The 23510-nt window shown below is 45.5% G+C and overlaps 1 protein-coding gene across 1 annotated transcript in view; it reads right to left on the bottom strand.

Moving 5' to 3' along the window:
- Nucleotides 1-21118, bottom strand: part of RIMS4 (regulating synaptic membrane exocytosis 4) — a 55448-nt gene extending 34330 nt beyond the window's left edge. The window contains exon 1 of the mRNA XM_041478806.1: nucleotides 20822-21118. Within this exon, the coding sequence (XP_041334740.1) occupies nucleotides 20822-20918 (97 nt within the window). The 5' untranslated portion in view covers nucleotides 20919-21118. The remainder of the gene's footprint in view (nucleotides 1-20821) is intronic.
- Nucleotides 21119-23510: the final 2392 nt, after the last annotated feature.

Here is a 23510-nt window from a genome sequence, read left to right as displayed (position 1 = left end):
CTGATGCTCTTTTAGGAGCGAGCAGCTTTGTCAAGACCACGTGTGTGTGAGCGCAGAGAGCAACAGTCTTGGCACAATGCATGAGTCATGCAACCTTTTGTTCACTCGTTATAAATACAATTAAAAACACAGCCCCATTTCCTTAACAGGCACAAACCCTGGAGTCATTCATAAACTAGAATCCTCGTGCAGAATTGCGTTTAGAACAGCATTTGATTTGTGTTTAGCTTGGGTTATAATTACTTCATCATATTTTCCTTAAGGAAATGAATGCTCAAATTCACAATGAGTGAAACTTTAATTATACACACTGCTTAATAACTTGTGTCCATTTGGAAGCAATTATTTGATCCACTATGGAAGCAGAGAGGGGAGAGCCGATGGTCTGGTTTCCAGAGAAGTTAAACAATTTCAGGCATTGAGTTCCTAACTCCAGACAATCTCACCAGATGCTACAACTACCTGTGTCAGGCTTCACCAAAGGTGCCTTCATGGAATACCTGTAGCAAATGCTAGAGGAGCAAGCCAGTATGTTCTTCCCCTCTAATTCTACATATTGCTTTGACTCACATGGGGACATCCCGTGACAGTGGAGTGTCTGTTGTGCCAGGCAAGTACCACAGCCCACCACATGTGCACTAAAGGGAAGCCTTTTCTTTCCAAAGTACCAAGAACTGTACAAACCCTCTGTTTATAGCACACCTGTGGTGCTGAAGGGAGAGCTCAGAGAGTGACTGCATTTCCCAAAATCCTGCAAATGGATCCACTGCATTCAGTGCTTCTCTCACACAGATCCCTTTCAGGATCAAGGCTCTGGATCAAGTGCTGGGTTCTGCTTGGGTGGAGTGAAAGGAGAGCACCCAGCCCTTCATGACTGCAGTAATTTCACTGCAGATATCTCATGACAGCTGGAAGGGAAGGTCAGCCTTCAATGCCCAGAAGCAGGACAGGAGCCACGGTTCTTACGCTGCTAAGTCATTCACGGTGACTAAGAAATCAAAGTGAGTTTGTATCACTGCAAACAGCCCTGCCAATCACACATCACAGATATCTTCAAATGGGGACAAGTCAGGCCATTACACACGGAAAACACCATCCAGTACCAAAAACAGAGGCGCTGGAATTTAACTAGCAGACACCTAAGAAAAAACATTCCAGCAAAATTTTCACAGCCCAAACCCTGAAGAGACACATGCAAGCTCTCATCCGAGTGACACACTCTCCCACAGACGAACATGGCAGACACATAACTGCCTCCTACATCTGCTTGCTGCATGCACAAAAGCAGCACTCAGATAGAAAAACATCCCAGATTATTTGAAGTCCTTTGGGAAATTCAGTTCACTGTTTGCCTATGCAGAGTATTGAGCTTTCAATAGAGGAGAAAAAGCCTTTTGGCCAGAGCTGGAAAATGAACATGATGTGTTCATCTCTGCTGAAAGATACTGCAGAATGTGGGAAACAAACCAAAATATCATGCCTGGATGTAGATTACTGAGGATGGAAGCAAAAAATCATCAGATTAATACAGATTAATTAATACAGGAGATTAATACACTTTAGGGACAATACCAACATCTCGTTTTCTCAATTATCAGCAACTAGATGTAGTAAGAATCAGTCCCCTGTGAAGAAGAGGCACATCAGTGTTCAATATCGTATTGAATGGAATTTGCATTAATCACACACAGTGAACAACAGCCACACCAGCACAGCATCCTGAGAAGCAATGCCAGTTTGCAGCGTGGTTACCCCACGACATGTACCTGGCAGAAAGTTCACCAAAATCCCATGATCTGTGCCAAATATTTCTGAACAAATTTTGTAGAAGGAGCAAGGATGAACAAAATGCTTAGAGCACCCTGCTAATCTCTCTCTACTACGAGAGCAGAAAAGGGAACAGATGAAGAAGCAATTGTGATACAGCCAGCATCAGCCTTGCAGGCAACACTGACAGTTCAGTGAGATCAAATACGGATTAAAGGGCAGTGTGTGAGTGAAAAAACAGTTTTAATGTAACCACAAAAAAAAAATTGATGGGAATCTCTTTATAAAACGTGCAGGCAACGACTGCTCAACAGTAATGGAAGAAGGTCAGGAGAGGACACCGTGCTTACGAAGCACCTGCATCACTGTCACGTCCTCCCTTCTGATACCTGCAGGTAGCTTTCATGTTTCTGTTCTCAGATTTAACAACTGGGCGGACATAAGGAAGCCTCGGGATTTCTCAAGATGTTACTGGCAAGGTCAGAGAAGTACAATCCCCTTCCATCACCACCTGTGCTCCGAGCACTCTGTTTCACTCCTCTGTACAGTAACTGTGCCAGCCACCCACCCCACCAGGCCCCACCCTTCACACTCATTTCAACTGGGAAACAAACAGAAGGAGGTAGGACACACAATTTTGAAAATGAGATTGAAGGTGAGACCCTCAGCCCCATCCCATTCACAGCCTCTGATCACAAGTCACAATGACAAATCGAGCTCAGGAGTGAAATAACATCCTTTCCTCCTCCTCCTCCTGCAGAGACAGGAGTTCAGGGTTCTGTTTCCCTGGCAACAAAAAAAGAGCATCATAACAGCCTCCTTGCTAGCAAATGACATATGAAAACGTGTCATTTTTTTTTCTCTCCAGTGTCTTTCATCACCAGGGAATAAGCCTGAATTCAGAACTTTCCACTCAGCAAGAATGAAAATAGATATCCATTACTGCTATTTAAAATGCAGTATCTTTGGAGCCTTTAAGCTTGTCCAGAGATAGGTAGCAAGTAAGGGATTTTCATTTATTAAGTTAAGCAAAGAAAGAAAAAAAACCCCTAACCTTGCTGAAGTTCACCTTTTAAGACAAATTATAGAACTTGAAGAGTTTGGGGAAAAAAATGCAGCTCATAAATTTATGAGCTGCATTTTAGATTCTGTTAATATTCACTTTTGAAAAGCATTAGAAATGAAGATTACAAATTTAATAATGCAACACATGGGAGGAATTATCCTCCTCCCCATATAAAAAGGCAATTTGCTCTTGCCTATAAATTGACTTTCTATTACTGTCATTAAACCAGCATAATGTGCTATAATTAGGGTCTGCCCTGCCACAACTCTGTGGCAACCCACAGCCAAGAACTCACCATGCCAACTTCAGCAGACATCCTCATGAGGCAACAGGGGCAGTGGCACTGCTGGGTATCTCCTCACTGTAGGACTTTGGGGTACTCACGGACATTTATGAGGGGTCAAAAAGAAATTGGATTAAATCAATGAGGAAAAAATTCAAGAGCAGAGAAAGTCCCTAAGCCATGGATCAGTGGAAGGTGGGACAGCATCCTGAAGGAGCATCCTAAGAAACCTTGCCACCTCCCTGACTTTCTCCAGATACCTTGACAGACAAAGATCTTACTCCTTTTCTTTTGCCACAACAGAGAAGTGAGATCACATCCTCAGACTGCAGTAGCTTCCCATCAATTTCCTAAGCTGCTTCCAGGTTCTCCTCCTCTATAGTTCATGCAAACTGAGTGCCCTGCATGGTCTGTGCACACCCTGTCCCACCTGTAGAGTGTCTGCCACTCCCCTCCCATGCTCACGTCTCACTCCACATGTGTCTGGACCATCAGGGATGATTTTTCAATGCCCACATGAGAACCTACTGAGCAGCAAAAGCATTAAAATATATATTCAGTGGTTTCCTCAAACAGGCAACTACATTTAAACAGCTCAACTGAAAGAGCATTAAAATTGTGCTGGCAGGTATTTACTGTCCCATTTCCCACAGCTGTTTCTCCATCTTTCAGTTACTGATGGGTTGTGACATATTGAAATAACTGAAATCTCAATAACAGAAACCTCTTTGCCACTTCTCAGCACCAGCACCATTCTTCCCTTTCACCAGCCACGTACCTAAAGAGCTAGATGTTAATTCTGTTAATTTTGTCCTCTGCCTTTTTTTTTTTTTAACCATTTTCACTCATACTTTATGCAGCAGGCAGCTGGAAGACTTGCTCACATCTCAGTTACTTCTGGAACAAATCTGAGCAACTAGCACTGAGGGAGTGAGTTGACAGCATCTGCTGATGGTTCTTGCCCTTCCTTTGCTCATGAATTGTGCTGAGTTTTAAAAGAAAATCAGCTAGTACTGTTCAAGATTACCAAAGTATCACTGGTCAGTGCAGCCCCAGCAGGTGCTCTGTGCCTGAGGAAGGAGGTTGGCAGGCCAGGCCAGCACTGGACCTTCAAGCACCACTGGTCAGCTTTGACAAGACATGCCCTTTGCTCCATGACAAGTCAGTACTTAAGATTGCTGGATGACAGTCAGTCCATTTAAAAACTTTTCATCCACCCAAATATTCATTCAAAGAAGCTTAATGGCTCAGAATGAACACGAAGGGGACTTGTGACAATCAAAGTGAACCCATTTGCAAGTCTGACACATGCACAGAAAGCACTTTGCAGTCTCCACCAAAGCCTGGTTTAGTCTCCCTGCTGAAGCAATTTTTAGGTCAGAACACTTGCAGATGTTTGGAGATCTGTGCTTTGTCCTTGGCCTGCTTTGGAGAAGGATGTAACATTTTGCTCCTGCTCCAACTGCATATTTTCATCAGAGAAACCACAAGGCCACACTTGATTTGAACTCACTACTGAATTCTATTCCTCTGGATTCATGAATGACTATATATCCTCCTTCTATCACATAAGCCATATTCCTTATTGAACTGTCCTCCTGTTGTATCCATTCTCCTTAGAAATTTCCCTTTATGAAGCATGACTTGGCTCTTCTGAACATTACACAATATTTGTCTTTCCCATGTATTTTCTGCTACAGATACGTGACTTTTCCCCGTATTTTACTGTCATATGGAACAGCTTTCCCTTTCACAGTCACAGCTGCTTAATGAATTCAAAGTGTGACATTTTGTTTTCCACGGTGAGGTGTGTGAGAAGTGTAAACCATGGCTGAGAGATGAACTAGAAAAACACAGAGGGCACTGAGCCCTTCCCACCAGCCAGACAGAGCGCTCTCAACAGCACCCACTGCACCTTGCAAGACTCAGCTTTACTCAATTAATTGACAGACTTCACTAAACAAATCAAAATGTCAGCTTCAGGAAGTTTATACAAGCTTCTATACACAATACAGTTTCACAAGCCCCAAAGAGATCCTCTTGTGCTTGGTACTCGATGTGCTATCCCACCTGGACACTTGGAAGCTTTGCTCAAACAGCAGTTCCAGGATCCAAGGGGATTCAGAGCCTCGAAAGACTTTCCAGAGCACTGCACAAATTCCTCTGATGCTGCCCACATGGGAGGCTACAAATTGGCACCAGTAGTTGTCAACATTTTGTTTTGATCTTCTGGCAAACAAATCCACCCTCTGAAATGTTTGCAGGATGCCGAGATAAAAAGCAGCAACGAGTAAAACCCAAAGAAGTTTGAAGGGTTTATTTTTACCAAGTAATCAATACCTTCTGGCAGTCTTCCTCCAGCTCTAATAATACCAGTGAGGACAGTGACCCTTGGCAGGTTTTGTACACTGCTCTACAAACATTATCTAATTAACCATCACAATCCACTCCTAGAAAAAAGAAAGCATGATCTGAAGTTCTTCTACAAGAGAGAGAGAGAATGAGTGCTGGGAAGGGCTACTGATAACAAGGTTATAGTTTGGGAGTTCCAGCTCTTGCACATCCACTCTAACCATGCTGCCCCTCAGGGGCCAGCTGCAGGGAAAAGCTGTGGTTTTCACACAGTCTTAGCCCTGGTTTCACCTAGCTGTGAGAAAGCACTAGGACAGTATCCAAGCCAACTCATTAATAAATCAAGTGACAATAAAGCAGTTGGAGGGAGATGAATTATTGAAATCAAAGCAACTTAGTGGTCAGAGACAGAACTAAACTCTGTAAGCTGGGAGCTACTGAACACAGAGCCTGATTTTCCTGAGAACAGCTTTACTGACACACTGCAAACTGCCAGTCCAATTCAGGAGGGGATTCAGCATTTCAGTGGGGTGGTGATATCTTGGTCCTGATCATCAATATTAAAGATGGAAGAGGAATCTCAGGTCATCAAGTCTACCACGAAAGGCATCTCAGGGGATGCTCACCTAAACCAATCTAAGAAACAGGTCTAAATCCAGAGTCAGCATATATGCCAATATAAATCCAGGTCTGGGTTCTTTTGAACAGAGTATTTTTCTATTACTTTGGGGCAGCCATTACAGAGTCACAATATTTAGTCAACCTTTTACTTCTACAGTCATTAATCATGCACCATTTAACTACTGGTTTGTCATTAACATTCTTAATCCTTTTCAAATCCTTCTGCTTATTTTCACATCTTTTTTCAATCCCCATCTATGTGTCTTGTTAATTACACTCCTTAAGTGTCATAGGCTGTTTCAACAGACATGTTGAGCCAGACGTGGTTTGATCACTTGCTGTTTTATGTGCCCAATGAATCCTTTGCCATTAAGATATTTAAAATATAAACAGTGTTACTGGAAGATGATCAATTGTACTTAATTATCTGGACAGCCGCTTGTAACTCCAGGGAGGAAGGGCAAATGACCATTTAACAATGTACTCAAAACCAAGATTTCCAATCTTGTAAAAAAGAACAATGAAACAGGAAAAAAAAGGCTTAGGGTTTCAATCTTCTCAAAATATGGAGCTTTGCTTCCTTGGCAGACAGTACTGTTTTCAAAGTACTGTTATTTGCAATTTTGCTGTGTCCCGAGCCAACCTTTCCTACCAGTCTCAGAAGACTCCATCTCCAGAAGTCAGCACACAACAGCCTAAGAGTCCCAGGCGACCAAAAGTAAGGTAACATCCAAATGAGAGATGCCAAAACCTGATGACAGATGAATAAGATGGAGCAGACATCACCTGAAAACTTAAAGGAAAGGGAATTATTCATGGCCAAAAGGAAGAGAAGTACTGTGACATATGGGAAAGAAGGAACTGAGGGAAGTAGGTGGCTAATCATGATGGAACAACTCTCAGAAACACCCAGAGCACTGGAAATGTCAGCCCAGATTTACACGTCCACACATTCACTTCCAGTGACAAGCTTGACTACACAACTTGACACAGAGCGAATGTCACACTGAACACTTCCTCTCTTGAATCTCAGTCTTCATTTCACTTCTACAACCGTGTCCCAACCTGTCATGCAGGGGATGCAAAGTTTAAAACCACATGTGTGTAACGAAGAGATGAGTTTATGAAGAACCTGGAAGAGCAGCCAACTCATACAGCCCAGAGGAGAGCTAACAGAGGCTGGAGAGGGCCATTATATGCCATCATTGTTAGCTACTAATGCAGTATCTTCAAGGATAGACAGAAGATTTCCTTCTCTTCCACACCCATCTCCTCAGACACGGCTATCAGCCCACAGCAAGGAAAGCGTGCAAGGCTCAGAGGGGAGCAGAACTCCCTGCACCTGGCACTCCTTGGATGGTTCTGTCCAGGCATGGTTTGCCACACCCATTGAAGCCAAAATGTGCAGCTAAAACAGGTGAAGGAACAAATACCTTCCAAGACATCATCAGCACTATGCAGGAAGGTTGTGCAGCTTCCACGTGCCAGAAAAAATGCCATGGACACCATAATCCCCAAATACACTCACATCGTGCAACCCATTAGATCAGCAGCTCCTAATCAATTTAGAGTGTGGATCAGTCCTCAAACACCTTTTGCTATCACTAAGACCTACCAAAAGTGATGAAGAGGAATCATTATGCATAACACCCCCAAGAACTTGCTGTAAACACATTTGGCAGCACAGGGAGGTTCCTTTATGGCATAATCCATTTTTACATACACCTAATATTTTCAGGTTTTCAACTGATTGTCAAGAGTGTTTGTAGAGGCTGTTAATGAATCTCACTGCTAAAAGCAGTTACAATTCTGTAGCTATTAATACAACGTGACATCAGTTATATCAGCTTCCGAGTGAATCACAGTTTGCAATCTTGTAGGTGTTCGATAGCTGTTGTCACATCGAAATAGAACATTGTTAAATATACTCCAAGTCTGTCCTAGTTCTGCAGCTCTTTTCCCCCTTTCTGCACTGCAGCCTCAGTGGACTGAACAACTACAGGTCTGAAGAACTAAGCAGAGGAATGTCAAAAGGAAAAAGCAGGTTGACTCTTAGACCACTCAGATCAGCAGGTTTTAAAATGTTCACTTTGGACTGCAATTTCCTCTCCAATTTGATGACTGTAAGAGGTTAAAACAACAGGTCACCAAACCTTTTATGATGTCTAAACCCTCCAAGATGTACTTGTATCAAGATGTTAAGCTTTTTTTTTCCCTCTTTATGAACTGAAATAACAGGCTGATAATCTTTCCTGACACAGTAGTTTAGCATTAAAGCAGGCAAAATCCAGTTTTCAAACCATTAACTGAGTATTAACTGAGTATCAGATGCCAAATGCTGCTTTAATCTACATAACTGACATTCACAGAACACTCCTGTCTTGGTCAGCTTGTATATAAAAGTACATTCTTAACAAAACTGGCACAAGCCTGTGAAGTTATTAATATTTTGCTCAGTGAAGCATTTTCAGACAATCATGTTGTCCCTGCTTCAGGATTCAACTCTCTCACCAACATTTTCATGCAGGTAGCACACTGTACAGATAATCTTTGGAAACCCAGCCTTAGAGCTCCAGAGCAAAGATGTTTTAGAAAATATACAGCTTTCTAGATTTCAGGAAATCAAACAAAATTACAGCCTGAAATAAGACTTCCTGATTTTTACAGTCACTCTATCCAACAAGCCTGCTGCCTTTCTGCAGCAGACAGCTGCAGTGAACAGGCTGTGAAAACAGTTGAATTCACCAAATAAAATGGACTGTGGATAATTTGCCTGGTATTATTCCTAGAGCAACAAGCCAGATTTTGCCTCAACCAACCATGCAATATTTCATAGAGCGTTTTAGTAGGTAAGCCAGGCAGTACTGAGACAGAAATAGAAAATTATTGAAATAGGGCCCACACGATGCCAGGTTTAGAGGCTTGGCTTGGATTGGGTCTTGGGAAAAACTGAGTTTAGGACATAGCAGTGTCTCCCGTGCAGGAGCAGTAAAAGTGTTTCTGCAGAGACTGAGCAGCCAGGTCACAGGAACAGACCTACTCCTGTTACTAGGCAGATGCCAGGAATTCAGTGGAAACAGATGAAAAACAAGTTTACAGAACGATTAACTTGGGACTCTGGCACGACTCAAAGCAGAGCACTGGGCAAGACAGGAGAGCTGAGAATTATTGTTGCAGAACAGTTCAGAAGTGGGTCTGGACAAACAGAAATGATTGAAAAATCAAGTCCTGCTCCTCCCCCTAGCCTCAACAGGTACTTTCTCACACCTCACATTTACCCTCTCAGACCCTTTAGACCAGATGTGAAGATCACAATCTCTGGGTTTTATCATTTATGATCCCTTTATGCTGTAGCACCACTGTGTGAAAAACAGCTTCGTTGTGTACCCACATTCCTTGAATAGCACATCCACAGCCTGGACATACTGGGTAGGCAAATCCTTAATTAAACATCTCTTTGCCCTTGCCATTTGTAGAATCTTCACATGCACAATAACTAACCCCAGATCTCCCTCCTGCTCTAACAAAATACCAAGCAGAAGTCAGAAACGTGCACTGGTGGAAGGTCTACAGGCTGCCATACAGGAAACATCTCCATCTTTGTTATTTCTTGCCAAGGCTCTAGCTTATATTGAGAACAGCTTTCTCTATGTCAAGGGAAAAGAGCCAATAAACATGTGTGGAAAAAAAGCATGATGCTAATTTTGGAATACATTACCTGGCAGAAATACAGAAATATAGGAAGACAAGGGGAAAATAAACCTTGGGGAATACTGAAAACCCTGGCGGGACACACAGGTAGCAGCAAAAACTGAAATATGTTTAGGCAAGTCCAAAACATTGATCAAGACATGATGAAACCTCCAGGTAGCCATGGAGGAAACTCCACCCAAAGGTGTGAGGCAGCTGTCCAAACCCAGCCCACAGCCAGCCGTGCCCAGGGCAGCTGATGGCTCCTGCTAAGGAAGGAGAGGAGGGAGCAGACCAGCAGGCTGCAGATGGACATCAGGCTTTCTCTGGGCTGAAAGGACTGTCCCAAAGCAAGACCAGAGTGTCTGTCCAAAATGAGTGATCTCAGAGCTGCCTGACAGGAGTGTGGGTGCTCTGATGCCAGGTAGGACACAGCTACTGCGGCGCCCATCTGATGGAGGGAGAGCTGCTTCTCAGGGCAGCAGAACGCAAATCCAGGTGCTTCTGAGCCCAACCATGATCATGAGAGTGTTGCTATGCTAAAAGAACGAATCATTGCCTTACTTAAAACACCCAAAAGCCCAGCGAGAGCACCTCTTCCACCTTCAGCCCCACAACTGAAGAAATCCACATGATCCCGTACCACAGCACTCCCCAAGGGCCCAGATGGAGGAGGAAAGTACATCGACGACAGCCTGCGCTGACACCGCAGCAGGAAAATGGGTGTCATGGGATGCTAACGTTGCCATGGAAATGTCCTCATACCACGTAACATTTTGACACTGTCTGTTTGGCGAGCAGCAGCAGCGATGTGGCAGCCTGCAAAGGCAGGAGGAAACGGCTGTTCGAGTTTCGCCACGCTTGTTACTGCAGCCGGCAGCCAATTCAAACTGTCTGGGCATTGGAGTTTGACCAATCTGGCAGCTCCGCTTCCTAAAGTGCACGAGGAAGCTTTTAACAGAAACTGCTCCATAAATCACCCTGATTTAACAGGCGCTGTCTGCCAGGCTGAGCGCTGGCCTGCACGCGCTTTCGCCGCTGCCTGCCCTGCTTTCCACAGCAGCGTTGTCAACGCTCCCCCACCCACGTTCAACTTCTTGACCTGCGGGGTCCCAGGCAGGGTCTGTTCCTCTGCTCCAGCTGGCTTTGCACAACCCAGGCAGCAGCCTGAGCCCCACACTTGCAGAGCTGTGGCGTGATCTTCTGAACCAAGACAGATAATTTATCTGCCAAAAGCAGACATGGCCCCAAATCACATTCACTTTCAACGAATACCAGAGACCAAAACTCACAGGCATTTTTGAAAAAACCTAACTTTGTACATTTAATATTTAAAACAAGCACTGACTCTTGTAGAAACGATGCTCATGGCAGAATGCTTGGTTTTATCCAAAGGTACATTAGATAACGTGATCTAAGCTGTTCCTCTTTACTTACATTACAACAAAAATCCTGTATCTGGAGGGGATGTACTGTGGACTATGTGATCCACAAAGGCAGATGTGCGGGGACCAATCCACACAAAAATGCCTGGGTTTTTGGCAAACATACCAAATTCACCATTGAAATGCAACAGTGGGTTGTGACAGCAATTCCTGCAATTCCTTCTGGTTTGGAGGGATCTGGGGGAAAGCAGAATACTGACAAGCTTCAGAAGTTAGTCTGGAGCACTGTCTACCCTTATTGTGAATTTAATTGAAACTGCTATAAAGGTGGAAGGGCTCTGCAGAAGTGGTGCAGAGCAGTTGCTCAAATCCCAGAGGATGCTGGAGAGGTCTCAGGGCAGGAGGTAGCAGAGCTTCAGCAGAGGGACAGCAGCACAACCTGAACGTAAGGGACAGGGAAAGTTACTGGGCCTGAGCTGTCATGATACTTTCAGGAATTAATCAACTACAGTAGCTAGAAATCCAACAGACATTAGAAAGGAAAAGCCTCCTTTTTTTTCTGACAATCTGATTAAAACGCAAATATGGATATAAAGCAGCCACCTTACAATCTTGAGTGAAGGTTTCCTAACTTTCCGCTGGAGCTGTGATAACATGCATAAAATACAAGAAAAGAAAGGTAAATAGTAAAAATAAAAGAAAGAAAGAAAAACCCACCCACACAATCCTCCCAGGATGCTGATAAGTGCTAAACAAGGAGCTGGATTTACAACAGGAAAAAAAAAAAATCTTAATCTTCTTAGACATCTTGGCTGCAACACAATTAACATGTTTTCCATCCACGTGGCAGGCTACATTCCCTGCTAACTGTAAATATGCATACTGCTGGTGGGCAGCTGGCAAAGTCCCACACCACTGGGAAACTGTCACCACTGGGAAACTGTCAGCCTCATCCATATTGCCCAGGGAGCTGAGCGAGGGGCAGCCTGTCCCCACACTCCTGTGCCTTGGTGACACTGCTGCTTCCTTGCTAAGGTGGGTCATTCTGCAAGTCTGAGCCCACCAAGAGCTGAGCTGCTGCTCCCCAGAGGATGGTGAGCTCCAGAGAGGGACAACACCATGTGTTCCTTGGGCAGAGACAGTGGAACCTCTTAAATCAGATGTCACCAATGTGAAGCACAGCATGGACCACTACTCTCCTCATTCCAGCTGCTAACTGTGAAGGACAGCCTGGCAGGCCTCTGACCTGAGCATCACAGAATGAAGTGATGAGAAGGTGCCTGACAACACAGGCCACTCTGAAAGCAAAGGTTTTCAAGGATGCTGTATTTTGCCCATGGTTCCTCAGTGACAGAGCAACTCTTCCAGCTCCCAAATTCATCATCCACAAACATTGCTGCATTCCTGGAGCCCAGGGGGATAAAGCATCTTATTACAGACATTTACCTCACCTCCCAATCCCACAAATATCCCATAAGCATGGGTCTCGCTGAACAACAGACATTGAATTCAGACCAATATCCATGGGACAAAATAGCTCAACCCTCCAAATTAACACAAAGAAAATCACTAAAGGCACACGTAAAAATCAGTAATTTCAGAGCACTGAAAAAATTAACATACAAATGCCAGAAAGGGAATGAGTAGCCAACAGCACTCATGCTGGGAATGATCTGGAAAATAGCATGGATCATACCCTGAGTGTTAGCCAGGAGCAAGAGTGTATATTTACAGGAATACTGCATACCAAGTGTGGGAAACAGGTACTCCTCACTGCAAGGGGACAGACAGCAACCAGGGCACTGTCCACACTGCTCCTCCTGCACAATCCCAAGTCCAGCAAGAAGGCCAACAGGACATTTGGAAAACTGCTTTATACAAAAAAAAAAAAGAAACCAATATCCAGCAACAACAACAAAAAAGACCAACAAAAAACAAAACACCTGACGAAAACAAAACCATCCATCAGGTTTCTTTGGTCCAAACAGCAAAAGGAGGGAGAGGGATGCCAGGCAGCACTGGCAATCATTACAGCCATTTCCTGGCTTGGAATTACTGGCACAAGAAGGAACAGTTTTGCGATGTGAAGAGTTGCTTTGAAGAGCAGTGATCAATTGCTTGCCATGTTGCTGGGAGCAATGCAATAGCAATCTGTTATTTCTATTCAGATTTAATCTACATTTTAGGGTAAACTATCCTTCTGATCAGGAGTAGATTAGTTACTTGGGAAACAGATATAAGTGACCCCTCTACCTCTACATTTGCAAGAATAAGGACACAGACAATAGCTTAAGTTCCTCTTAGTCATAAAACAGCTTTGAGAAAAATGTGTCATTTACCTCTGTACACGGTGTACTCTCCAAATTGTTGAGCACTCAGACATCTTAGACTGGTTTCTGCAAGGCTGTATGAGTGCTCTGTGTTTTGGACAAAGCTGACAGAACACTCTGATGACAGGAAGGTGGAACATTATCCAGCTCAGTGATTTAACTGTGGCTGGATCTGACTAAAAGGCAGGGCTGCAGAGCTTGCTGTACCCCTGTGTGGTGAGGCTGTATCAGGGCAACTCAGCCTTCACAATTGTGCTGTTTTGCAAAAGCAAAGCCAAAGAGAAAACTTAAATGCAGATTTCAAGGCATGGTTTGACGGACAGCAGAGTGCCTAATTGTGTGTCATCAGCAGATGACTTCAGCAATGGCACAACTGATGGATCATTGTGCTGCAGAACCCCAGTTGTGACATGTGTTGCCATACAGTATAGCAACCTCCCAGAAAATAAAACCAAGCCCCACGGGAACATCATTTGGATAGATGGGATAGTCAAAATGTGTTGAACACTTCTGCAGTGGAGCAGAAATCCTTATTCAAATATGCTAATGGTGCTTCTCAACAGATGTCTGTGGGAGAGAGGAGGAGACGGCAGGGCTGAGAGTCTTGAGTGAGTCAGGTCTCACTGCCCCACCAAAACCAACGACGACTTACAGACCATTTCCTAAATTAAATTGTTCACATTTCTAATCTAACTGAAAGCATTCAAATATAAGCAAATAGTGCTTCAGAAAACAATTGCACAGATAAATTATTCCTCAAAACAACTACTCCAATCAAACTTAATTCTTCCCTACACAAAGCAGATCCACACATTCTGTCAAACAGAAATGTTGAAGCAAAGTAGTTACAGCGTTTCACAACTTGTCCTGATGCAAGAATCTGACAGAGCAAAGATAATTTTTTTTGCCTGGAGAACAGAGTGCTTTTGAATTAATAAATGTTGCATTAGAATTAACTGCACATGAAATAGAAGCAATAAAAAAACAGTGTCTCCTAGACAGAAAGCTTTCCAGGGACAGATTCTTCTATGTGGAAACCAGCTGACAGCAGAATAAGAGAAAGAGATATCCTTTTCCTGTAGCTGGCAGGGGTCATGTAGAACCCACCCTCCTGCACACAGGGCTGGAACTCAGCATCATCCTCTGAATACCTGGAAATACATCAGGCCACCTTCAAGGGAAGGAGACACAATGCTGTGCTCTCCATGGCTTCGAGTGTGTGCTGCAAAAGCTCAGGGGACAGCAGAGCCACCATCATGGCCCATGACCCCATCCACACCCCTCTCCCCTGTAAACCCACAGCCAGGTGACCTGCAGGGAAACTTCTACGCAGCACTTTGTGGCACAGTGCTTGAGATCCCTGGGCTAGCAGCTACCGCCCTTCCTCCCACCTTACATCAGCGTTTCTAACAATTCTGAACACGGCACAGGCGGATGCTGCCGGCTGGGGGGTGCTGGAGGACTCTGCAGGATGCCCCATGGGAGACAGGAGTGGGGAGCAGCTGGTGGCCCAGGAAGGCAGCCTGGCACGCTGAGCACTGACCGAGGCCACGTCACCCTTCCCTGTGCTCGCCCATCTGTCCCACCGTCCCCATCTGCCGGGTTCTGCCACAGACCACGAGCGCCCTGGGACTGACGCTGACATTCTGCTTTGCCTTTCTACAGGCACAGCATGAACCTGGCCCAGGACCACGGCTCTCACGTGCAACCACAACACCAAGAGCAACACAAACAAGGACAAGGTTTCGAATCGCTTGCTCCTCGTGCTGACTCATTCTCGGTCTCCCATGGCCACCAAAGACCAAACCTGTTGTCTGTACCTGCGGTCCCCTGATCACGCATGCAGCAGCAGCAGGGCACAAGAGCAGAAAGCTGCTCCAGTGCTCAGGGCAGCTAAGGGACAGCAAGGATTGCTCAGCTCTGCCTGACCAGGTGCACCCATGGTGTAAGAGTCAGTCGCTGTGTTTAGGATCTGGATTAACTCATAACCCAGTCTGGGATCACCAGCCTCTGCAGGTCTTGTCCACAGCCTCTTCTTCCAGGCTGCTGATCCCTTTCCTACACTTGCCTCTGATGGAAGACTGATTTGACAGGAGCTCTTCCAGAACTGTTGTCATTTTTTATTTCAGCTTAATCCATTTATGAAACAAACATGTTTATCTAGAGCCAGAATGCACCCAGCAGGGAGAGAGCAATTTCCTACAATCACTAGGATAACCTACAGCCAAAGATACACTCCTTACTGCGCAAGAAGAGGGAAAAGCCCTGGATTTTGCTGCCTCCTGCACCAACTAAGAGAGGTGGCACCCCTGGGGTAATGTATGGCCAGGTGAGCTCTAGGGGCTATCTTTGCAGGGATAAACTATCCATTCATTTATAAAAGATTGATTAAAAAATATCTAACATTCCAGGTGGATGAATAATTTCCCCTTCCCCATATGTCTGCCACATGAGCATGGCTACCTATCTTACAAACAACTAACAAAACTGGTTAGAGGCTTCCAGAGCTCCAAAAATTAACTCTGGATGAAGCAAAACCAAAGTAAGCACAAAAAGGACTTAACACACTTGGGCTATATTAAAAAAAAAAAAAAAAAAAAAAAGTAAAAATGGACTAGTTAAGTCTTGAATCATAATTTTCTTTTAAAGCATATGTACCCCAATACAGTGCTGGAACTGAGATATATCCATGGCAACATGAAAACACACATAGGGGCTCTCTCTATTTAATAGCTTTGTAACGCTTAATGTTTGAAATTATAGAGTAGGTCAATGTTTAAAATTATGAGGAAGTTCAATACATAAAACCCAAACAAAAGAATATCCTAAACTAACCTAAATGTCCACAGCCCCTTCTTACACCCCAATAGTATAAATGTTTTTTATCAATCCATTAAATTAGTATTTCACATAGTTTCTCTTCAAAGCAATTGATCGTAACACAGTGCCTCTGCCAGTACTTTATAATGTGTGAAAGCAGCAGCCTGGGCTCAATTTTATCTCTAATTCAACTCTTTTCTGAATGAGCAGCTGACACAAGGAAGGCTTACTGTCAGTATCTAGGAGACATTTTGACTTTGGAAACCATTTTCTCTCTGCCAGACATTTGGTTCCAGCTGGCTGAGACACGACTTGATTCTCCTGTCTTGCAGCAAGGACAGGCATCTGCCAAGCTGGACAGTCGCTGTGCTGAGGTCCTGACCAGGGAGGGGACACTCACCAGTCCCTCACAGCTGCTCTGTACCTTCCCCTGCTTCCTGACCAGAGCAGCCCTGCTCTTCACACGTGTGTGTCTAAGGAACCTGGTGCAGATGCTCAAGCTGGATCTGGATTCCAGGGTAGCTGCATGTGCAGTGTGACCCATGGCTACAATTCCACACATCCAAATCTGCATCCCTGTCAGGGCATGCTTCACATGCCTTCTGCCAGTGCAAGCAGGTGTCCTTCCCAAGAAAACCAGTGTGTAGGATGAAAGGAGCTGGTGCACTGCAGTGTTTCACCCACTTGGGCCACAGCACAGCTGGAGCACACACCCAGACCCGAGCAGTGCTGCTGGGTCCTGCAGTTTAGGTACAAGAAAGGAAACCCCATCCCTTCCAATGTTTTTTTTTTTTCTGCATTTACCTACCTGTCTTTCTTTAGGCGTAGTTCTTGTCCTCTGTAGTACACGGGGTCCTGGTCTGGAAGCTGTCACCCCTACAGAGCTGAGCACTGCTTCTGACTTCCCAGCTCCCAGCAGGTTCAGCACTGCCGCATCAACTGCCCCAGCTACTCAAACCAGCTCCTCTCTCCTGCTCAAAGCCTGCTTGGTCTGCATGTGCAGCTCTAAGTCAGTTGTGGGTACTCTCTACAAAATCCTCACTTTCTGTTCTGCTTTAGCCACGTTTCCAAACTTCATGCTGCACACAAGGAACAAGATGGTTCTCCTCCACCATTAGCCTTAAGGATGACCTTCAGCCTGAACTGGGGAGGGCCGTGCTAAGGCCACCATCAGTCAAAGAGGGATTTCATACACCCCATTCCCTCAGCTTCCATTATGAGCTGCACCACAATCTGCCTACAAGGCACGTGCCCACAGTCATCAGGGATCCTGTTATTAACCTACATGCCCTTGCCACTCAGCAGTTCGGTCTTCAGCAGTTTGGTTCCTTCTGACAGGTTCCCACAGGAGTATCAGCACTCCAAGCAGCCGATTCCAGCCAAGACCAAGCGTATGGCAGATCCTCAGAACAGCTCAGATTTGTGCTCACAAGATTTGTGTTAAATACAGGCATTCTAGAAATGTGCCCACAAAGAGTGCATGACTGACTTTTACCTCTTCTTACTCTACTGCTCCATAACTGAAATGTAGGATAGACATTTGCACAAGTTAAACCAACAATTATTCTGATAATAACTGCAGTTTAAAAATCCTTAAGCTTCACTGACATTGCTGGGGACCTCAGTGGAGCAAAGACTGTGGCACTCAGCCAGCAGGAAGGCCAGCAACATTACCATGCTGAGATCAAGAGTTATTAACCCCGAGTCCTTGATCTGCTGAGTGCATTTTGGCTATTTCAAAGCCCCAGTGCAACTTCCTGGTGAAGAAAGCTCTGGATTTGCTCAGAGCATCTTCTTTTGTAGATGCAGCTAAGGAATGAAAAGGGTATTGGAACCCTGAAGTCTACATCTACCTCTACAGAGAGACACATGGACATGACATATCTGAAACTCCATCACCCTCGTGCTCTGGAAGCACTCAAATGTGATCCTGTCTCTTGCTCCAAGCCCTGTTGCTTTCCTGCCTCCCCTGGCTGCCTGCTTCTGCACATGAAAAGATCATCTGCACCCAGTTCACTGCTCAGAACCCCATCCAGACACACTGCAGGTCTACCAGGCAAAGGAATTGTGGAAGATGAGGAGAGTCTTCTCACCTCACGTCCACAAGGTAGACAGCAAAGAAGAACAAAAGAGCCATGGCAGAAAAGGAAATATTGTATAAGTTAAAGTATATTCTGTATTTTGCAAAAGCAGAGTCATTTTTCCAGACTAAAATGGTGAAATACTGGAAGCCAGAGGTATTGTTACCACTGCCCATGGCTCTCAGCACATCTGTAAATTTCCTTTTAAGCTCCTTTGATATAACCCACCCATAGCAACTTAAATGAAACACCTCAAGAATTTTTCTTGCTTGTAGATTTAAGAGATCATTAGGCTGTTTTCCCCTTTCAGAGGAAAACGTCACATTTCCCTTAAGCCTGGCCATTTATCAGCTCTTCTCCTTTTTCTGTAGGATGGCTATTCTCTTAAAGATGTGGTTCTCAGCTTCAGACAAAATGGATGATGTGTCTGTTTGAAATAGGATTGTTTACTTTGCCAATGCCCCTGCGATCAATTTCATTTTTTTCCTGCCTCCTGTTTCTCCTATAGAGAACATCTTGCCAAGTGCAGTATTCATCTCCCTGAATGAGCTATCGAGATCTATTTTTTTGACAGAAATCATGCTGCAACCCAAACTGGTCAGAATCTCTCACTATTTCAGAAGCATGCATGGGTATGAATAATATAGAATCTTATCTGGCACAATTTCAGCATTTCTCTTATAATTTCTCTTTCATGGAATATATTTGCTTGAGAAAATTATACACTCGTAGTTTTAACACCAAAAATAAAAAGCAGCACACATTCCTCCTGGCTGGTTGCTCATACATGTCTGAACACACACTCACAGGCACGAAATACAGGAGCAACACTGCAACATCCCCATCGCACTGAATCCACCCTGAGCAGCTTCACTAACGAGACAACTCACACAGGCAAGATCTGCTCATAAGCTGCTGGAGAATGAGGGCTTAATTGGGGATTTATTTAATTCAGAGACAAGTACTTGTGTTGTATTAAGAGCAGCTTATTAACATTCATGCATGAACATTCACTAAGTGTGAACAAATACAATTCAGTGCAAAAGCGTAATTTTTTAAGCACTGGAAGAGGAAGCATTCACCTAAACCATCAGCTTGCTCAGGGCACGAGGGGTTGGACACCAGGGAATGAAATGCTGTCCCAGGCATTGTGTTGGGTTCTCATACTTGAGCATGTCTCACTATCCATCATTCCTGAAGCAACAGCGCTGAGACTTCCCAAAGCTCCCGTTATTGCCTTGTACGCTCCTCAGCATTTGAGCCAAATCTGAAGCGCAAATAAATCATCAGCAAAATTTTTAGACAAAAATTTTAAAAACTACATCTGCTGGAGGAAACAATGCTCTGCCTGCCACCCCTGCACGATGCTGATGACAAGTCTAGGTTAATCACACAGATGATGAATTGATTCTTACGTCAACTCCTTTAAAAACAACATCCTTACAGGTGTAGCAGCTGGCGGGCTGATGTATTCCTGCTGGCATCTGCACATCTCGGGATGAGCCACTAGACAAAGGAGCATGCCGGCATTTTGAGGGATGCAACCATGACAGTCGGTGTTAAAATACGCCTTAGTTACCAACTTTTATTATTTTCCACTCACAAGACTCACAGGTTCAGTCTCTGGTACAGTGTGCTCTGGGGAAAACACCCCTCAATTACCAGGGAGCCTCCGGGAATGGACAGAGGGCTCTCCGACCGCTCTCCATCCACTCCGGCGCACGCCCTCCCTCCCTACCCAGGCAGTGGCTGTGCTGCCCTCTACTCCCAGCACCTTCCCCAGCACCCACCACCCTTCCTCGCCCCTTCAACCCCATGCCCTTCCTACTTTTTCCTACCAGTGGCCCTCTTTCTTAAGCTTGGTCTCATTTTATGACTACCATCAACTGTCTGAGGCCAGAAAGGTCTTTCTGATGCCGGCAAAAAATCTCTGCATCCATTCTGAAAGGCTTTTGTGTTGGGATTTACTCTGCCCTCATTTAAACGGAATCCCATTATTCCTCTCTCCAAAAGCAGCATGATGTACGGCGCTAACAACCCCTGGGAGCAATCAGCCCGAGAGTTGACGGTGTACAAATCAGAGCGGACACACCATCCGGCAGGATGGACGCCTTCTCCCTGAGCTCTGCCCTTCATTCTCACCGAGGAGGATGGAGCGCGAGCCGCTCCATTTGCAAATAACCCGTGTTTCCCATCGATCAGCAGCCGGAGCGTGTTTCACCGCTGGAACACGTTCCCAGTTTTAACCTCCACAGGCACACGCGTCCCTTCGCCAGCAGTCCCCAGCCGCTGGCACCCCCGCCGGGATGAACCGCGGGCCCCAAACCCCGGCGGGGTCGGGGATGGCGCTGGCAGCTCGCACCCCCACCCCCGCCTGCCCACACAGCCCCGGGAACCACCGCGCCCGGCGCTCCCGGTCCCCGTACCCGCGTCCTCCTCGTCGAAGCTGTTCATGCAGGGGAAGTAGATGGCCAGGGCCTCGAAGGAGGCGGAGAGGCTGAGGCGGCTCTGCGACCGCTCCATGAAGAGCCCGGGTCCGGGGGCGCCGCCGGGGGTCTCGCCCGCAGCCGCGGGCGGCTTGGCGAGCTTGGCCGCCCCATTCTTCACTCGGAGCACGGCCCGCGGCGTCTTGGCGGCGGCGGGGCCGCCCTGAGGCGGCGGGGAGAGGAGAGGAGAGGCGAAGCGAGGCGGGCAGGAGCGCGGAACGGCGCGGAGCGGAGCGGAGCGCACCCCGCCCCGAGCCCCGCCGGGGAGCCGCGGCGGTGTTCTGCCCTTCCCGCCCTGTCCCGAGCCCGGCCTGGGACGCACGGCGGTGTTCTGCCCTTCCCCGGGCCGGAAAAGATCCTTCGCATCCCGAGCATAGGGATAGCGCAGGTGTAGGTTTGCTTGTGAATTGATCTGAGAAAGTGAAATAGAATTTTTTTTTTTTTATTTCTGAAATAGACACAAATTTATTTATTTCTGAAATAGGCAGAAATTTATTTATTTCTGAAATAGACTGTTATTTCTTTATTTATTTCTGAAATAGGCAGAAGTTTATTTATTTCTCATTTATTCACTGAGAAAGTGAAATAGAGAGAGGAGGAGATGCAGGAGGAAGAGCATGGTCCTGGCTTTGATCTCACTGAGAGAACGGCAGAAAACAACCTTGAAGCTTTCAGGAGTAGAACCATGAAGCTTTCTTCTGAAAGAGAGGGGATATAAGTGACCCGGTTTGAATGGAGGAGCAGCCCGGCTCCCAGCCTTCTCCCACGTACCTCTCTTTAGACACACAAAAAAACCCCTTCCCAAAATATAAAAGCCACTATTTGGATGTATACAAGCCCCCAGGCAGAAAGCACATAAACCGGGAGGTTTTCCTTGGTATGTTACATTAAATAGGAAGGCTGGTGCCTGTTGTGGCTCAGCATTGAGCCCATTCTGCAGCATACCATGGGATAGAAGCTGCTGTGCTCTGTGAAATGAGCAAATTTTAGATTCTTCCCCAAGTCGCATTTTTTTCTGACAAGCTTTATGGAGAATTAGTGGCTGAAGACTGCCAGCTGTCCACAGGTGCTGCCTATGGCAGAGACATCACAGCATCTCCGAGTCCTGCTTTGGGGAAGGGAACGCAGTCTAGCCTTATTTATTCAGTGCAACAAAAGCCTGGGATGGTATTAGACAGTGTTTTGCACCCGTGATGTGGTCTGCACAGAAAGGTTGCTGTTCCCTCAGGGAACAAAGGAAGATGTTCCTTGTGCTTGGTCTGTCCCCCCATCCTGATATCTAAATGTCATCCCACTGAAATGACAGGCCTGCTTGTGCTGTCCAAAAACGTACATTGAATGAAATATCTCCCTTGGGAAAAGTGTGGCTAAACAGCCTGTATCCTCCATTCTCAAACAGTTAGTAAACCAATCCATTAAAAGTTTTCCATCTACTGAAAGTCCTACCAGCTCTGTATTGTATTTGTGGCTGCCAGTGCCAAGAAGCAGCAGGAGCTGCTCCCAGGGAAGGGGTGCCAGGAGCAGCTTCTGCACAGGGCAGGGACAAAACTATGGGCAGGCACAGTCCCCTGCCATGGGAGGTAGAGCAGGAGGTGATGGCAGCGGCTCCTATCAACACACCAGCTCCAAAGTCATCCACGGAAAGCCAAACATCAGTTAGGAACAGGTCTGAGACAGTCTCACCTACAGCCCAGGCAAGAGCTAGAAGCCCCCCAGCCTGGAGGTTAAATGGAGCTCCTGAAAGAGAGGGTAAATGTGAGGCCCAAATGAAGGTTTTTGGGGCAATTACGGCCAATTAATGCACTCAGTCCTGACATCCAGGTTCTTCATTACTGGTGATGCATCCAGAATGGCAGAAGTCATATGAATATCAGATGCCAAGATGAGTTTGCAGGACTTCCTAAAAGAAAATACGTTATTTAATTCAAAAACTAATCAAAACTCACTCTGAAGTTAGTGAGTTATATGAATTACTTCATCAAAGCTAGGCTAGGCAGGCAGTAAAGCAGAAGGAACAGAATGAACTTATTACAGACAATGATATCTCCAGGTCTGAGTTTTGAAAGGCAAAGGAATCAGTGAGGAATGTATTACCATATGTTTAAGAAGAGATTTCAATAGCACCAATCAAGGCATTAACAGCAGCTACAGGCACAAATTTAGGTGCATTAAAACTGTCAAGACAGCTCATGTCTACCAGTCCTGCCAGCACATTTGATCAGAGGAGCAAGAGGCATCTGTGAATCAAAATTTGTTTCCAGGTTGCCAAGCATAGAAGTTACCTAAAGTGCTGACAACTGCTTTATTTTCATTTAAAGACTGCAATAAAAAATTTAAATGGGGACTAGAAGTTTAATCTCAGCTTTATGCTGTGTCCATCTAAATTGCTCATTTCACTGCATCTTGAAAGCACAGTGATGGCAGACCCAGGCCTGTGGTTTGGAGAGCAAATCTCTGTCTCCAACACTCTGTTTTCTTCACCAGCATACTAGGACTGAAGACCCTTCTGCTTTTAGTGCTTTCAGACCTCCTTTTGAGGTGCTGAGGAGGACCATCATCATCCCCACCCACCTCTGTGCACCTTTCTCCATGCTCATCCATCTGCCAGCTTCCTCCAGAGACACAGTCT

This window comes from Pyrgilauda ruficollis, unplaced genomic scaffold (assembly GCF_017590135.1).
Source record: "Pyrgilauda ruficollis isolate IOZ18807 unplaced genomic scaffold, ASM1759013v1 scaffold46, whole genome shotgun sequence".
Taxonomy (NCBI): Eukaryota; Metazoa; Chordata; class Aves; order Passeriformes; family Passeridae; genus Pyrgilauda; species Pyrgilauda ruficollis.
The sequence above is the reverse complement of the archived record's forward strand: the minus strand, read 5'-3'. Positions and strand labels throughout refer to the sequence as shown.